Here is a 17,108-nt window from a genome sequence, read left to right as displayed (position 1 = left end):
TCCAACATTTTTCTTTCTCACTAATTTTCATCTTTAAATATAACCAATTTATAAACTATTTAAAAGTCATTATCTCTTCAAGTTTAAATGAAACTAATGATCTTCAGACATTGTTCATTCAAGAAAAAACAAAACAGGCTGTTAATATAAAAAACCCTAAATGTAATGTTTCAAGATATACCTTTGAGAAGATAAGCTTATATTGGTTGAAAAAAATAAGCAAAACTATAAAGATTTTTAAGTTACTAATACCACTACAACAAAAACATATATTTAGCAAAAAAAACACTGCCAAGACCAAAGAAAAGTTGAATAAAATAAAATTTTATAACTTTCAAAATTTATCGTGTTTATGTAGTACTGCCTTCTGGTAGATCTACTGTTGATGAGATTTTGTGTGTGTGTGTGAGAAAGTTTATCTAAATTTTCTTTTTTCTTTTTTTTTTTAGATCTTTACTGGAGTATAATTGCTTTATATTGTTGTATTTGTTTCTGCTGTACAATAAAGTGAATCAGCTAAAAGTATACATATATCCCCATTGTTGATGAGATTTTAAGGTTATTTCTCTGCCCTTAAATAGGAGGAAGAAGCAGATATTTTAAAACAATGTAAAACAATGGGAAATGGAGTATGCAAAGGAAATAAATGGAATTCTCAATTTATAAATTATTCCTGAACTCAAAAACGTAGTTCTTTCCATTTGAGGATGGGGCACCTTCTTGGTTAGTGACAAGCCATTCTGAAGCTAAACATTTATAAATCAGTGCCTGCCTGCCTGTCTCCTCAAATGAATGGGAGTTGTAATCACCCTGGCATCAAGAAAAGGAAAAAGAGACTTAGGATTGTTCCGTGACTCTTTAGTACTGTTTAAGTGAGAGACTATATCCTGATGAACTGATTAAAAAAAAAAGTTTAGCCTATCTTGGGATTCAAAGGGATATAATGAAGAAAGGCAGTTTAAAAACTGGTGGGAAGTATACATTTATAAATATTTGATCACCTCTATATAAGCTTATCCTGGATTCTTTGGCATGTATATCAAAGTGCAAAAATTCATGAGGCCTGATCAGAAACAGCACTTAAATACACCTGTTTCAGTTTTGTTGTGTTCTCATTTAAAACTATTTTGGGGTGATTAATGAATGAATTTATCAAAATGTAAACATTAAAGTTAAAAGGATGTTGGTATATTTTGATACCTAACTTTAAATATAATACTATAAAACTGATGCCCCCTCTTCTGGTCTAGAAGAGGAAATAAGGTGCTTTTTACCTTGTTGAAGGCTACTGTGAAGACAATTGACAAATGTTGCTAATATAGTTGCTACATTCATCACTTGCCAGCACTGGGCAAGACCAAGAGTAAAAAGTTCATTCCAATAGGCTTTCACCAAACATATGCTGTTTTCTTGCCTATAAAAGCAAAACAAACAAATATTAAAATATATTTTATAAAACTTTACAACTGACTCATATCTTAAAAAATACAATGTTACTGAACTAAAATTATTCTAAAAGACCAACTGGGCATGGACTTGATCAGTTCTTTATTTTGTATACCTGATTTTAGGGAAGGTTTAGAAATTTAAATATTAGCTAGTTCATTAATCAATCAGCCAGTTTACACGAACAATTGCAAGTAGTATTTCAAACTAAAAATTGGGGCTTTAAGCCCACATTTCATGGAAACAGATGGAATAAAGATGTTTAAAAAAAAATTAAAAGCAAAAGCATACATCTAAAAACCTTCTTAAAAAGGGCAGTTAGAAATATCTGATGATAGGTAACCAACCAATTTCCTGGGAGAATTGGTTTATTCTATGTTTCAGATGAGATACAATTATCCCATAAATGAGATACCAAAGATTTTGCTAGAAGTAGCAAAGATAAGAAAAGTCAGAAGTCTTTTCCTGAGTTTCTGAATAAAAAAAATCTAAGCAGCTTGAGAAAGTAGAATGAGTACTGGAACAGCAGTCAAGACACCAGGGTTTTAAAACCTAGATCCACTTATTGAAATTAAGCAAATAAGAGTCCTGTCTTTCAGCTGCTTAACTATATGAAATGCAGAGACACTATATGTCCTGTATTTTGCTCAGAGTTGTTAGAAGACACAAATATAAGAATTATGTGAACAGGTCATGACAATAAAGTATATGCCAGGCACTGTTCTAGGCACTGGAGAAAAAGCAATAAACAAGATGAATAAGTCTGCCTTCATGAAACAGAAGGGAAACATAATTAAAACAAAATCAGTTCATATATTTTATATAAATGTTATACACACATATATATGGTTATACAAACATTAGTTTCTGGTAATGAAAATTCTACATTACTATAAAGTAGGATGCTGCAGCATTAGAAAATAGCGTAGGAGTTCAGAGAAGGCCTTTCTGAGTGACTGACATCTGAGTAGAGAAAGATGGGAAAGAACTTAAAAACAAACAAAAAACCCCTAATAGTATTCCAGGAATAGTATTCCAGGAAGAGGGAAGAACAATGGTAAACTTGTGGAGGTGATAACCAGCATGTAGTAGGTATTCAATAAAAACTTATGACTGAATTACTAAATGCTGCCCTTCTTTCTTGGAATGTCCTTCGCCATCTTGTTTTACTGGCTAATTCCTATTTATCCCTCAAAATATAGTTCACTTTTGTTTTTCCTTTTTGTTTTTTTGGCTGTGCCACACAGCACGTGGGATATGAATTCCCTGACCAGAGATAGATCCCATGCCACCTGCAGTGGAAGCAGAGCCTTAAACACTGGATTGCCAGGGAAGTCCCAGAGCTCACTTTTTAATAGAAATATTCTCTTACCACATTCTTCTCCTGAAGATAATCATATCCCTTCAGTGCCATATATACTTATATTTTATACTTATTTTACGGTATTCTAGGAATTTGTCTACTATACTAGATAAAAACCTCATTGAGGGACATCCTGGTGGTCCAGTGGTTAAGAATTCACCTTCCAATGCAGGGGATTCAGGTTTGATTCCTGGTTGGGGAACTAAGATCCCACATGCCATGGGGCAACTAAGCCTATGTGCCACAACTACTGAGCCCACGTGCTCTGGAGCTTGCACACGCAATGAAAAACCCATGCTCTGCAACGAAAGATCCCGTGCGCTGCAACTAAGACCCGATGCAGACAAAAAGCAAAGCAAAGCAAAACAAAACAAAACCTCATTGAACGTAAAGACCCCTTTATTCATCTCTGTATCTCCGTGAACAGAACAGTAGACAGCATATAAAATGAATCTGCAAAAGATTTCAGATGTGGGGGATACAGAATAGGCAGAATTAAGAATTCATAACCCTTTCCCCAATTAAGCAATCTTTAAACCAAGAACTATATACCTTACTTTAAATAAGATAACAAAAGTATAAGATTTCCTTTCTCTAAAGAGATTTAAGGTGCTAAGAACACCTTGATAGGAAATAAGTACATCCTGATAAAAGGCACTTAAACTTTTTTCTTCCTAATAAATCTTTAAAATTAGAATAATCCGTAGGATAATCAGCATGTTTAACAGAAATCATTCATCAAGTTAAGAATCACAGCTACCTTTACAACATTACATTTTAGTTAAGAATTGAATATATTCAAACAAATGCTAATACTGTCAATTTCAGAGTATAGAAAGTAATTTTTCTCACTGGGAATTTTTCAGGTGAAATTTTATCTCCAAGCTGATCTCTCATTTCCATTCAGTATCTAAGGAGAACTACCTGTAATAAGAAACTGGCTATCAAAATCTATTTGAAAGTAAAGTTTAAATGAAGGGAAAATCAGTATTTTAAAATCTCCATATAAAATGATTAAAATTTAAATGTTGGTATTATTCAACATAGTTTTGGAAGTTTTAGCAACAGCAATCAGAGAAGAAAATGAAATAAAAGGAATCCAAATTGGAAAAGAAGTAAAATTGTCACTCTTTGCAGATGACATATTATACATAGAAAACGCTAAAGATTCTACTAGAAAACTGCTAGCACTAATCAATGAATTTAGTAAAGTAGCAGGATACAAAATTAATGCACAGAAATCTCTTGCATTCCTATATACTGACAACGAAAGAGCAGAAAGAGAAATTAAGGAAACTCTCCCATTTACCATTGCAACAAAAACAAAAAAATACCTAGGAATAAACCTGCCTAAGGAGGCAACAGGAATAAATCTGCCTAAGGAGACAAAAGACCTGTATGCAGAAAACTATAAGACAATGATGAAAGAAATCGAAGACAATACAAATAGGTGGAGGGATATACCATGTTCTTGTGTTGGAAGAATCAATATTGTGAAAATGACTGTACTACCCAAAGCAATTTACACATTCAATGCAATCTCTATCAAATTACCAATGGCGTTTTTCACAGAACTAGAACAAGAAATCTTACGATTTGTATGGAAACACAAAAGACCCCGAATAGCCAAAGCAACCTTGAGAAGGAAAGACAGAGTTGGTGGAAGTAGGCTTCCTGACTTCAAACTATACTACAAGGCTACAGTGATCAAGACGGTATGGTATTGGCACAAAAAATAGAAAGGAAGATCAATGGAACAGAACAGAAAACCCAGAGGTAAACCCAAGCACATACGGGCACCTTATCTTTGACAAAGGAGGCAAGAATATACAATGGAAAAGAGACAGCCTCTTCAATAAGTGGTGCTGGGAAAATTGGACAGCAACATGTAAAAGCATGAAATTAGAACACTTTCTAACACCATACACACAAATAAACTCCAAATGGATTAAAGACCTACATGTAAGGCCAGACACTATAAAACTCCTAGAGGAAAACATAAGCAGAACACTCTATGACATACATCAAAGCAAGATCCTTTGTGACCCACCTCCTAGAATCATGGAAATAAAATCAAGAATAAACAAATGGGACCTAAGGAAACTTAAAAGCTTTTGCACAGTGAAAGACGCCATAAACAAGAAAAGAAGACAACCCTCAGAATGGGAGAAAATACTTGCTAATGAATCAACAGACAAAGGATTAATCTCAAAAATATATAAGCAGCTCATGCAGCTTAATACCAAAAAAGCAAATAACCCAATCCACAAATGGGCAGAAGACCTAAATAGACATTTCTCCAAAGGAGACATACAGATGGCCAACAAACACATGAAAAGATGCTCAACATCACTCATCATCAGAGAAATGCAAGTCAAAGCCACAATGAGGTATCACCTCACACTGGTCAGAATGGCCAGCATCCCAAAATCTAGAAACAACAAATGTTGGAGAGGGTGTGGAGAAAAGGGAACTCTCCTGCACTGTTGGTGGGAATGTAAGTTGGTATAGCCACTATGGAAAATAGTTTGGAGGTTCCTTAAAAAACTAAAAATGGAACTACCATATGATCCAGTAATCCCACTCCTGGGCATATACCCAGAGAAAACCATAATCCAAAAAGAAACATGTACCGTAATGTTCATTGCAGCACTATTTACAATAGCCAGGACATGGAAGCAACCTAAATGCCCATCAACAGATGAATGGCTAAAGAAGATGTGGCACATATATACAATGGAATAATACTCAGCCATAAAAAGGAATGAAATTGAGCTATATGTAATGAGGTGGATAGACCTAGAGACTGTCATACAGAGCGAAGCAAGCAAGAAAGAGAAAAACAAATACTGTATGCTACTTCATATATATGGAATCTAAAAAAATGGTAGTGATGAACCCAGTGACAGGACAAGAATAAAGATGCAGGGTGTGGGTGTGGAGAAAAGGGAACCCTCCTGCACTGTTGGCCAGATGTAGAACAGATGTAGAACACAGAGCAGGGGAGGGGGGGAGCAAAGGGGAAGCTGGGATGAAGTGAGAGAGTAGCACAGACATAGATACATTACCAACTGTAAAATAGATAGCTAGTGGGAAGTTGCTGTATAACAAAGGGAGATCAACTCAATGATGGGTAATGCTTTAGAAGGCCAGGACAGGGAGGGTGGGAGGGATATGGGGATATATGTATAAATACAGCTGATTCACTTTGGTGTACCTCAAAAACTGGTACAAGAGTGTAAAGCAATTATATTCCAATAAAGAGCTTAAAAAAAAAAAGAACTAGGAAATCTCAAATGCACGCCATCAGTAATATTTTTTTCTTCTTTCATGTCTCTTACCCACATCTTGGAAAACAAATTTCATTTGTGGGGTGGGCTAAGGATCTTTTTCAAATAATAAAGTGGCAGTAGACTTTTGGCTAAGCTCAATTCAAAGATACCATGTTCAAAGTTTGTGGTAGAAAAAATGGATATAGGTATTTTCCCCTAACAATTATACTATGTGGTTTTTTTTTTTATATTCATTCATTCATTCATTCATTCACGCATTCATTGGCCGTGTTGGGTCTTCACTACTGTGCGCGGGCTTTCTCTAGTTGTGGGGAGTGGGGTCTACTCTTTGTTGTGTTGCTTGGGCTTCTCTCTGTGGTGGCTTCTCTTGTTGTGGAGCACAGGCTCTAGGTGCTTGGGCTTCAGTAGTTGTGGCATGTGGGCTCAACAGCTGTGGCACACAGGCTCTAGAGTGCAGGCTCAGTAGCTGTGGCGCAGGGGCTTAGTTGCTCTGTGGCATGTGGGATCTTCCCAGCCCAGTGATTGGTCCCAAGTCCCCTGCACTGGCAGGCGGATTCTTAACCACTACGCCACCAGAGAAGCCCTGTACTATATTGTTAATATTGATTAAAATATGTATGTAGTACTCATAATTAGAGATCAGATCAGTGTTTATACTATTTATTTTGATAAAGGAATATGACTTTGGAATTCACCTATATCTGGCCATAACCTAACCATTTGGCTTTATATAAACAAGGCATTATACTTTACCAGAGAGCATCTGTTTTTTCCTTAGGGGAAAGTAGTGATATGGCAAGAGAACTGGTTTCAAACCCACAGTTACAGTAAACATTACTCTGTTTCAGCAGGATTTTAAAAGATTGAACTTTCAGGGTTAGCATTTAATGGAAGGTTTTTAAATTATTGGATAAAGTCTCCTATAGCAAATGGTGGTAGTTTGGAACTTTTGGTTACAAGAATCTAGGCATAGGACTGCTGCCTTTACTTCAGATAAATCATGTCCAGTGGGCCCCCCCACCCCAGTGAAGCTACTAGTGTAGTCACCTAAATTATGGAGATAGAACAGAAAAACAACTGAATTCCTGTAAGTATTAAAACTACAGGAAAGCAACATCCTTGTAAAACAGAGAAAGATTGTAAAATACAAATAGTATTAACTACCCACTGTATAAGATCCTTTAAACTACTGTTCCCCTCCATTAAAATGACCAAAATAAACTTGACTTTTAGAAAACAATTAATGTTGCTTTGTTTCTCTCTGTAAAATTAGGGCTCTGTTTCCAAGTTTCTTATCTAGAGATAAAAATGCAAGCAATGCCAGTTTTTACGAGACTCTGAATAGCTTTTATTACAGCATAAAAGAATGTCCCATCATTAGTACTTAGTTCTCATCCATCTGATTAATTCAAACTATAAATTATCTAGATAGTGATAATAAATAAGAGTTTACATAGAAATTAATGGCTTCAAATGCTACACAATAGGGGCTTCCTTGGTGGTGCAGGGGTTAAGAATCCACCTGCTAATGCAGGGGACACAAGTTCGAGCCCTGGTCTGGGAAGATTCCACGTGCCGCGGAGCAACTAAGCATCTGCCACAACTACTGAACTTCCGCTCTAGAGCCTGTGAGCCGCAACTACTGAGCCTGCGTGCCATAACTACTAAAGTCCACACACCTAGAGCCCGTGCTCCACAACAAAAGAAGTCACTGCACTGAGAAGCCCGTGCACCGTAACAAAGAGTAGCCCCCGCTTGCTGCAACTAGAGAAAGGCCACACAGCAGCAGTGAAGACCAAATGCAGCCAATTAAAAAAAAAAAAAAGCTACACAATAGTTAATTCTAATTGCAGAGAATTCTGTGGCAGTTACACTGAAACCGATTTTCAATACAGATCACAGGGAACTGTGACTGCCACTATAAAGTTATATTATAACCAGAAACTCCAGGCTTTATTTTTGGTTTCTTCAACATGTGGAGTATTGCCATAGGATAATCACACTCAATTTAATGGAAGTACGTAAGATCAATGGTGTTATAACTAACTTAAGGGATTCAAAGCACTCCCTGCTACATCCTTCCTTTTGTTTTTTTAGTATAATTGATAGCCTATTATGAAGAATATTATCAGGTTACTTTTCAAGGCATGTGTATGCCAGTTACACATTTAGGGAATCACACTTAATGCTTTAAAAGAAATAAACTATTAATATGTAAATTTACATTGTATTTTAATTTTTTCTTAAGCAGACTGGAGAAATCCTAAAAGTTAAATATTATTTTGAGAGAGAGGGCTATCAATCATTTTAAGAGAGGGCTATCAATCATTTTAAATTAAAGGTCAACCATTCTAAATCAGCCTTTTAGTCTATGCAATTATATTATTTAAGTACATGATTTAATGCATGGCATACCCAATACGGACTAATAAGCCAAATTACAGTGGGGGTTCTTTTTATTTATTAATTAATTAATTTATTTATTTATTGGCTGTGTTGAGTTTCATTGTTGTGTATGAGCTTTCTCTAGTTGTGGTGAGCCTCGGCTGCACTTCGTTGTGGTGCTCGGGCTTCTCATTGCGGTTGCAGAGCACGGGCTCTAGGCACTCGGGCTTCAGTAGTTGTGGCACGTGGGCCCAGTAGTTGCAGCTCACAGGCTCTAGAGTGGCGGCTCAGTAGTTGTGGCACAAGGGCTTAGTTGCTCCGCAGCATGTGGGATCTCCTGGCACCAGGGATCAAACCATGTCCCCTGCATTGGCGGGCAGATTCTTAACCACTGCATCTCCAGGGAAGTCCTGGGGGGTTCTATATATGCCTTTTACAGTCATGATTCAGATTTTTTTTATAGTTATATTCAAAATATTCTCTAAGAATAAAGGATGAGCGGTTATTATTCCTATTTGGTGAATGGGAAAACAGATGTACAGGACATGAAAGTTAATTGTTTGTGAAATATTGCAGAGTAAGGTCCTACAACTTGAACAATACTTTTCTAACTATGGGCTTAACTTTTTCCATAGTCTCTTTGCTTCTTCATCCCAATTACTTTAAAGCAATATAAATAAACCTGGCAAACTTTAGATAAAGCTTGGGTTTCTTATAGTAGACCATTTTCTTTTTTTTTTTTTAATTAATTAATTTATTTTATTGGCTGTATTGGGTCTTTCTTGCTGTGCGCAGGCTTTCTTTAGTTGGGGTGAGTGGGGGGGCTACTCTTTGTTGTGGTGCGCAGGCTCCTCATTGCCATGGCTTCTCTTGTTGTGGAGCATGGGCTCTAGGTGCATGGGCTTCAGTAGTTGCAGCACATGGGCTCAATAGTTGTGACTCACAGGCTCTAAAGCGCAGGCTCAATAGTTGTGGTGCATGGGCTTAGTTGCTCCGTGGCATGTGGGATCTTCCTGGAGCAAGGATTGAACCCGTGTCCCCTGCACTGGCAGGCAGATTCTTAACCATTGCTCCACCTAGGAAGCCCTATAGTAGACCATCTTCCATTACCATCTAATTCAAACAGAATACAGATGTGCTTACTTATTTATTTATTTATTGGCTGCATTGGGTCTTTGTTGTTGCACTGGCTTTCTCCAGTTGCGGTGAGCGGGAGCTACTCTTGGTTGCTATGCTCAGGTTTCTCATTGCAGTGGCTTCTCTTGTTGCAGACCACAGGTGCTATGTGTGCGGACTTCAGTAGTTGTGGCATGTGGGCTCAGTAGTTGTGGCTTGTGGGCTCTAGAGCGCAGGCTCAGTAGCTGTGGCACATGGGCTTAGTTGCTCCATGGCATGTAGAATCTTCCTGGACCAGGGCTCAAACCCTTGTCCCCTGTATTGGCAGGCGGATTCTTAACCACTGTGCCACCAGGGAAGTCCCAGATGTGCTCTTTAGTGGTAGAACCAAACTTCTAAATCATCATAGTGGTACTATGGGGTAATTTACATTTTCTTACCTTTTTTTGGGAGGCAACCACATGATTCTATTTTCAAACATATTTAGTGTATATAAGTTTCAACACCTTATTAACAAGCCTGAGATGACACTGAAACAGTCGTGGTGGAGGGAAACAACAACCCCAAGACATCTCTAGAGCCTCCCTAATTTAAGCCAGTCAAAGATTGCCTATTACAAACGCCAGCCATGACTTATCAGCTCCATTGCACTTACTTTACCCAAATTGTTAACTTAGTCAAATTATGAAATACGGATAATCTTCCACAAAAAGTTAATACATAGTAAATACCACCTGCCATCATTCGTCATATAAGGGACAAAATTTCAAGTTATAAGAGTATAATGTTTCCTCCCCACCGCCCTTAATCGAATCCTCCCAAAATAAAATTCTTGCCTAATATATGTCTGTGCTAGAAAATCACACTTTTATTCAAGGACTTCAAGACACTTACCCTAGAGCCTGGAAGGAAGGAATCGAAAGTGCCCAGTGCATTGATAAGAACAGCAGTCTGGAGGCAGACTCCCCAATGTAGTGCACATTCAGGTACTCAGGCATAGGAGATGGCATGGTGAGCTAGTGTGAACAGGGACTGAGGTAAATTATCTTACATCGGGCAGTTCTAAATTATCATTTCTCTGAAAAAGTTAAATGTAAACATATCAAATAACTGTCTAATATATTAACCAAAAGGCAAATCTTGAAATAATCCAAGTCACTAGATTTTACAGCTAAAAGCAGGATTTAGAATAAATGAGAAGACCACAGTTTCTAACAAAGCAATATTCAGATAAAGCAGAATTCCACTTAACAAATACCAACCATGACATCACCTGGTTGTGTTTTTAAAAATTACTTTCTGTCTTGGTCTAACAATGTCTTCTCCGTCCCTCCCTTCATTAACAGTGGTATACAACAAATTCAGTTTAAGGAGCAATCTTTTATGTTAAATGTCCCCTTCACTTAGGCTACGGGGACAACAAATTCAAATGCTTACAGGGTCAGGAGAGTAATGAGTGAAGCAGACCTGCTGATGCCATTTGGAAAGTGCATATTTCCAGATAAAGGGCATGACTGTGATTTGAATTTAACACATTGAAAACTTATGGGAATCTGGGCTCAGTACTACCAGCTCTTTCAATTTTTCAAAGAGCAGCTTCTGTGTAAGATCTCCCCATTTAATCTACAGGTAAAACAAAATGTGTCTGTGGCCATAATACTCACAGGCTATCAGTCTGTACTGCTGATGTTAGGTAATTATTTTAAATGTGCTGGAAATAAATATCCTACATCAAAATACTTCTAAAAGCATTTTTGAAAATCTTATTAAAGAGAACTTTTATTCCTATAAATGAAATGTAATTTTATCCATAAGAAATTTTTTTCTATTTTAAAATTATTAAAATGATCAATAATATCAAGCATAGGTGATGATATAGGGAAACACATACTACTGAGTACTGGTAAAGAGAAGGGTAATTTGACTGTATCTACCAAAATTTTAAAACTGAGTTTATCCTATGACCTAACAGTACCACTTCTAAATCTCTATTCCAAAAAGATACTTGCAGACGTGCACAAAAAAGCACATATAATAAGGATGTCCATTTAGTACCACTCTTAACAGATATTAAATGCTGGCAATAACCAAATTTTTATTACTAAGGAAAAGAATCATTCATGCTCTAAGGTACCTTGTAGGCATTAAAATTCGTAAGATAAACTGAGATAGCATAGAAAAAACATTTCACAGATATCTAAGCAGAAAAAACAGCAAAATAATATGCAGATGACCCAAATTATGTTAAGAAGAGAATGTGTATATACATACACATTTTGTATGTATTATATTACATATATGTGACAGGAGGAGATACACCATACAGTTAACAGTGGCTACCTCTGTGGTGGGATAGGTGGATACGGCCACGTGCATTTTTCTGGGGAAGAGGTATACAGCTTTTATCAGATTCTCAAAGGTGTCTATGATGCCAAACAGATCAAAGGTTTTCATCAAAATGATATAGTTCTTTGGAAATGTTATATAAAAATGCAAAAAGTATTAACTTCCTTTGTTCAATATAAGCTGTAAATGGTTTATCTATTTATAAATCGTGTCAAGTAATAAAACAATAGGGCAATTGACAGTTGAAATTCCATGTGCGAAAAGATAATTTTTTAAATGTTTAAGAAATGTTTACTGGAGCAGTAAATTAAAATATCATTACTTAAGACAATTCTTAAAAGAATTGTAAGTAAGCAGATATTAAACATAAAAAATGTAATTATTAGGGTGCAACTGTTTCCACACAGAAGTATATAAAAAACAAACTGGGAACTATCATACATTTTCAGAACTGCCTAAGGTGAGTAGGGAAAAAAAGCCTGAAAAGTCAGGGTAATTACCAAAGATTACTAGTTTTAAGGTGGGGAGGAGTAAAATGCAGAAACAAAATTACCCTTTGCTAAGTGGTTTAAAATCACCTTTAAACAAATAAAATACTTATAATATGTAAAAATTGGACATAAGGGCTAAAAGTGCGGTTGCACCCTGATTTACACAACAGTGGTGGCAACGATGAAAACTGTTGCTCTAACCTCAAAACTGAAACCACTTGCAATATATACTAGAAGAACTCATTCAAAAGACTGCCATGTTGTATTATTTTATAGAGAGAAGAAATGGCTTGTAATTTGTCTATCTTACACACTTAATTTTCTTAAAGTAAGATATACCTCTAGCATTATCAACCAGAAAGCCAGTGCTAGTTGAAGAAACAATTCACTCAACAAGTCTTTAAGAGTGAAAAGAAAAAGATTTCTTCCTCTGTATAGAGAAGGTGAGTTTCTACTACAAAGGTGTTAAAGCTTCCCAAAAATGCCTGCGGATTTTAAGGTTTATAAATTGAATTAAACACATTTTTCAAAGTATACACATTTATTATACTAAGATGATTTTTTAAAGTGTTGACATGAACTAAACTTGGCTACCTAGTTTAGAAGTCATTACTTGTCTGCAATTACCTTTCTAGCAGTTTTTGTATGTAATTCTGAAAAGAGACTGAATGATACAGCTTTTGAAAAATCATTTGACTTGAATTAACAGACCTGGATTCTATAATACTTCCAACTTGTCATTAATTACCTGTGCAACCCTGGATTACACATTAATTCAGCAACCTATTACTGCATCTTTCACTGTGAGCCACCAAGCTAAGTGCTGTAGTCTCAACAGAGGAATAAAACTGAAACTGAATATGCTACACAAAGGGCCAAGAAAGGGACAGGCATGTCTGAGAAATGATGGGCAATAGGAAACTACTGAAGGATTTTAGGTAGCAGAGTAGCCTAACTGGATTGCTTTTTTTTTTAAACAAATATCACTCTGTTACCAGTGCACAGGACAAGATGAGGAGACTGGAAGCAAAGGTTAATTACTATAACAGTTTAAGTAAAAACTTTTAAAAGGCATGAAATATGGCAGTAAAAATGAAGAGGAAGCGGGACTTCCCTGGCAGCGCAGTGGTTAAGAATCAGCCTGCCCACGCAGGGGAGACAGGTTCGAGCCCAAGTCTGGGAAGATCTCACATGCTGTGGAGCATCTAAGCCTGTGTGCCACAACTACTGAGCCCACGAGCTGCAACTACTGAAGCCTGAGCACCTAGAGCTCGTGCTCCCCAACAAGAGAAGCCACTGCACTGAGAAGCCACTGCACTGAGAAGCCAGCACACCACAGCGAAAAGTAGTCCCTGCTCACCACAACTAGAGAAAGGCTGCGTGCAGCAATGAAGACCCAACGCAGCCCCCAAAAATAAAAAAAAATGAAGGGAGAAATTCAAACAATAGAATGGTTAGGATTCTGTTAGGAAATGGAAGGTAGTAAGGTTTGGGGAGAATGACAGTGTCTCCCAAACATGAAACATGGTGATTAGAAGGACTGTGATTCTAACATTGAGATAATGAACGTCAGAGAAGACCAGGTTTAGAAATACCTACCTCTTGTCTCATATGCTTATTTCTAAATCGTAATTCTATCCAGCTTGATTATTTGTATAAGGAAATTTAAAAAATCAAATGGGACAGAGTATATGAAATCACACCAGAAACTAAAGTTTAACAAAAATGTTAAATATTACTATTGCCCTAGATTCTTCAGAATCAAAATACCGGTTGCATATTACATTATTTCTTCTTAATGTCTGGAATGCTTTCAATAAGACAATAAAAGCCTTCAAATTTCTTCTCATTTACACAACAACAATAAAAATCCAAACTTCTCAATAGACCATGGTGAGGCTCAAACGAAAGAATGTACAGAAAAGCATGTGCAAATGACACTGCACACAAAAACGCAGGAGAGAAACAAAATGCTAGTTAGTTTAGCAATTGAGAGGATTGAATTTTTGACTACAGATATCAGGTCTTGAAACTCATGACCATAAAACCTCAATGAGAGAACTAACCGTGACAGTACAAGGCTGGGAACTCACTGAAAAGTAAAACTCGAGGCTGTAAACAAGAAGCAGAGAAAGAAGGAGCGACCCTTTTTTTCTAGTCCTAGGAGAGCAAGAAACTATAATGCTGATTCTGAGGATACCCAGAATGAAAAAAGCCAATTCTAGAAAGAAAGAAAAGTTCTAATTTCCCCAATTCACCTGTCCAAAACAAATTTTTAAAGAATGACACTGATTATTCCCACTGCCTGTTCTTATAGCGCCCACAAAATTTTTTCTTGTAAAGTGCAAATAAAACATTTCTAATTTTTTTTCATGTAAATTATCTTTGGTGAAATGTTCCATAAAGACTAGTTTCACTGATATGTTTTATTGCCTATATCAAATTACAGCCATTATTATTTAAATCTCTGAGTTTTCTCTGGGCCATTTCTACCAAGTCAAATTTTACAAGAATAAATTTTATCATGTGCAGTTTTGGCCAGTGTTAGATTTACTTTGTGTTCACTATTTCTGCCAGTAGCACACATATCTATTTGATAACTATGCATATTTTCGTAAGAAACCCATGGAAATTTATAATCTATGGTAAAGTTATGAGAAATTATCCTCACGTATTCCAGGACTGCTATGCATTGCTAATTGAAATCTCCTAAGTACTTTCAATCACTTGCGTACGATTCACTAACAGTACTCAGAGCTGGCAGAACAAAGACAAAGAGCGGTTAAAATGGAGGGGTCAAAACAGCAGTCTTAATGTCAGGCCTCAATGGTCAGCCTCCCTATAGCTGTGGTCCAAATATTATTTGAGTGACATATCAAACGCCAGAAAGTTATTTTCTAATATTCTACATGTATTGTTTCCATCATAAATTAATATATTTAAGGAAGCAAAAAAGAAATTACAAATTTACCTTCTACAAATGGTTAATGTGTAAAAAGTTAAAAACCAAAAGTTAAAATTAAATAATTTTAACCTTCTTAAAATAATGCTGAGAGCTAGCTAATTGGGGCAACACAGAATTAATTGTATTCTTTGCAGCTACTTGGTAAAAGCAGAACATCTGGGTCTCAGATACTGGTTTACACTAAAGTAATAGTAGCTAGGCATTGAATAAAACCAGTGGATTCAACACAACACGAATGACAATACTTAAGTTAAAAAACACCATCATCAACAAAACTATTTCTAATAGAGTTTAAGTGAAAAAAATTATGTCTAAATGTTCTAAAAACTAACTTTTATACTCATAAACACATTAATTGATATTATGACTATGATTTATAAACAGGATGTTTTATTGAGCCATTATTTTATATTTTAGCTGCTGTTTCAAACCCTATCAGGGGTATTTCTGACAAAAATACAACAAAATACTTTGATTTTTGAAAGGACAGTTAAAATCAAAATGGTAACACAACATAAAAATCATTACATATATATATATATGTATATAGAAATACCCTGAAAGCTACATGTGAATCGCTGAGAAGTGGCCCCTCTTTTTCGATGTAATTTATGCTTGAGTCTCCAGCAATTAGGTGTACATTTCCTTCCATGCCCTCTACTGAGCTCTGACAGGCTGTGCTCTCTCCAGGATTCAATGCTTTTGCAAGAGTGTCAAATGCCCTATACAAAGACATCAGAAGCTGTGAGCTTGGCAAATTTCCACAACAAAATGAAAATTCTATACAAAATTCTGAAATTAAGATTTAGGCCTTAAAAACTGTTTAGAAAACAGAACTTTGGTGTATCATTGAGCATTTTATTTCAGTGATATTTTAAACTCTCTCCAAAAGCAACAAATTAAACTTCAAATGTATAGTATGAAAAACTATATTATTATATTAATGTATTTTACCAGAGAATTAAAGTCTTTTAAAAAAAAAGCTTATATAATTTAAGGGGAGAAAATTCTTATGCTCTGGTATGAAAATATGCTTTTACAAGTTATACATTTGATACTACAAGATATTAGCCCATTTATTTTACATACAGAAATTATTTACAAGAACAAGGGCAAGAACTTATGCTGACTTTACTATATTCTGCACAACACAAAGTTAGGTTTTAATTTTATTTAAAAATTTGGAGAATACTTTAAAACCTGTCATAACATAGCTATATCTGAACTGTAAGAATTTGAGATTAGGATGGCAAATAATTAATATTAGCAAATAACTAGTCAATACAGCTCCCCATATTTTACAATCAAATGCCTTCTACAGTTCTTTAAAATCTCATATTCAACAAAGTACTTATTGAGACACTTAAATGCAGTTCCTTCAATATTTCAGAAGATGAACAGTGTGAAATAAGCATGAAAAAAATCTGGTTTCTGTATCCTAAGTATTAATATCAAAAGAATGAAAAGTAGAATTCTGATATGAGTTTCCTGAAGTGTAAACTTAAAACTGCAATTGATTCAACTAAGTTTTTAACATCTACCTTCATCACTAGAAATTGGTGGAGAAAATGAATATGACTGCCTAGTAAGACAAATGCTTAACTTTACACAAAAGATAAAATCTGGCAACTAAAATATCTGAAAAATCAGACCCAAATTATCATCTTTATTGAAAAAAAATTCCTGAGTTTTAAGACTACATT

General features: G+C 35.7%; 1 protein-coding gene across 3 annotated transcripts in view; it reads right to left on the bottom strand.

Annotated features, from left to right (window-relative positions):
• NR2C1 (nuclear receptor subfamily 2 group C member 1) overlaps window positions 1–17,108 on the bottom strand; it is a 42,846-nt gene that overhangs the window by 6,507 nt on the left and 19,231 nt on the right. For 2 of the 3 annotated variants that reach the window (XM_057742280.1, XM_057742282.1), the window contains exons 9-11: window positions 15,962–16,127; window positions 10,498–10,619; window positions 1,275–1,414 (exon numbers count right to left, since the gene is read on the bottom strand). In XM_057742280.1, coding sequence (XP_057598263.1) covers window positions 1,275–1,414; window positions 10,498–10,619; window positions 15,962–16,127 — 428 coding nt within the window. The remainder of the gene's footprint in view (window positions 1–1,274; window positions 1,415–10,497; window positions 10,620–15,961; window positions 16,128–17,108) is intronic. The other variant, XM_057742281.1, reaches the window with a different exon arrangement.

Source organism: Hippopotamus amphibius, chromosome 7 (genome assembly GCF_030028045.1).
Source record: "Hippopotamus amphibius kiboko isolate mHipAmp2 chromosome 7, mHipAmp2.hap2, whole genome shotgun sequence".
In the NCBI taxonomy this organism is placed as follows: Eukaryota; Metazoa; Chordata; class Mammalia; order Artiodactyla; family Hippopotamidae; genus Hippopotamus; species Hippopotamus amphibius.
Note: the sequence above shows the minus strand (reverse complement) of the source record. Positions and strands in the feature narration are given on the sequence as shown.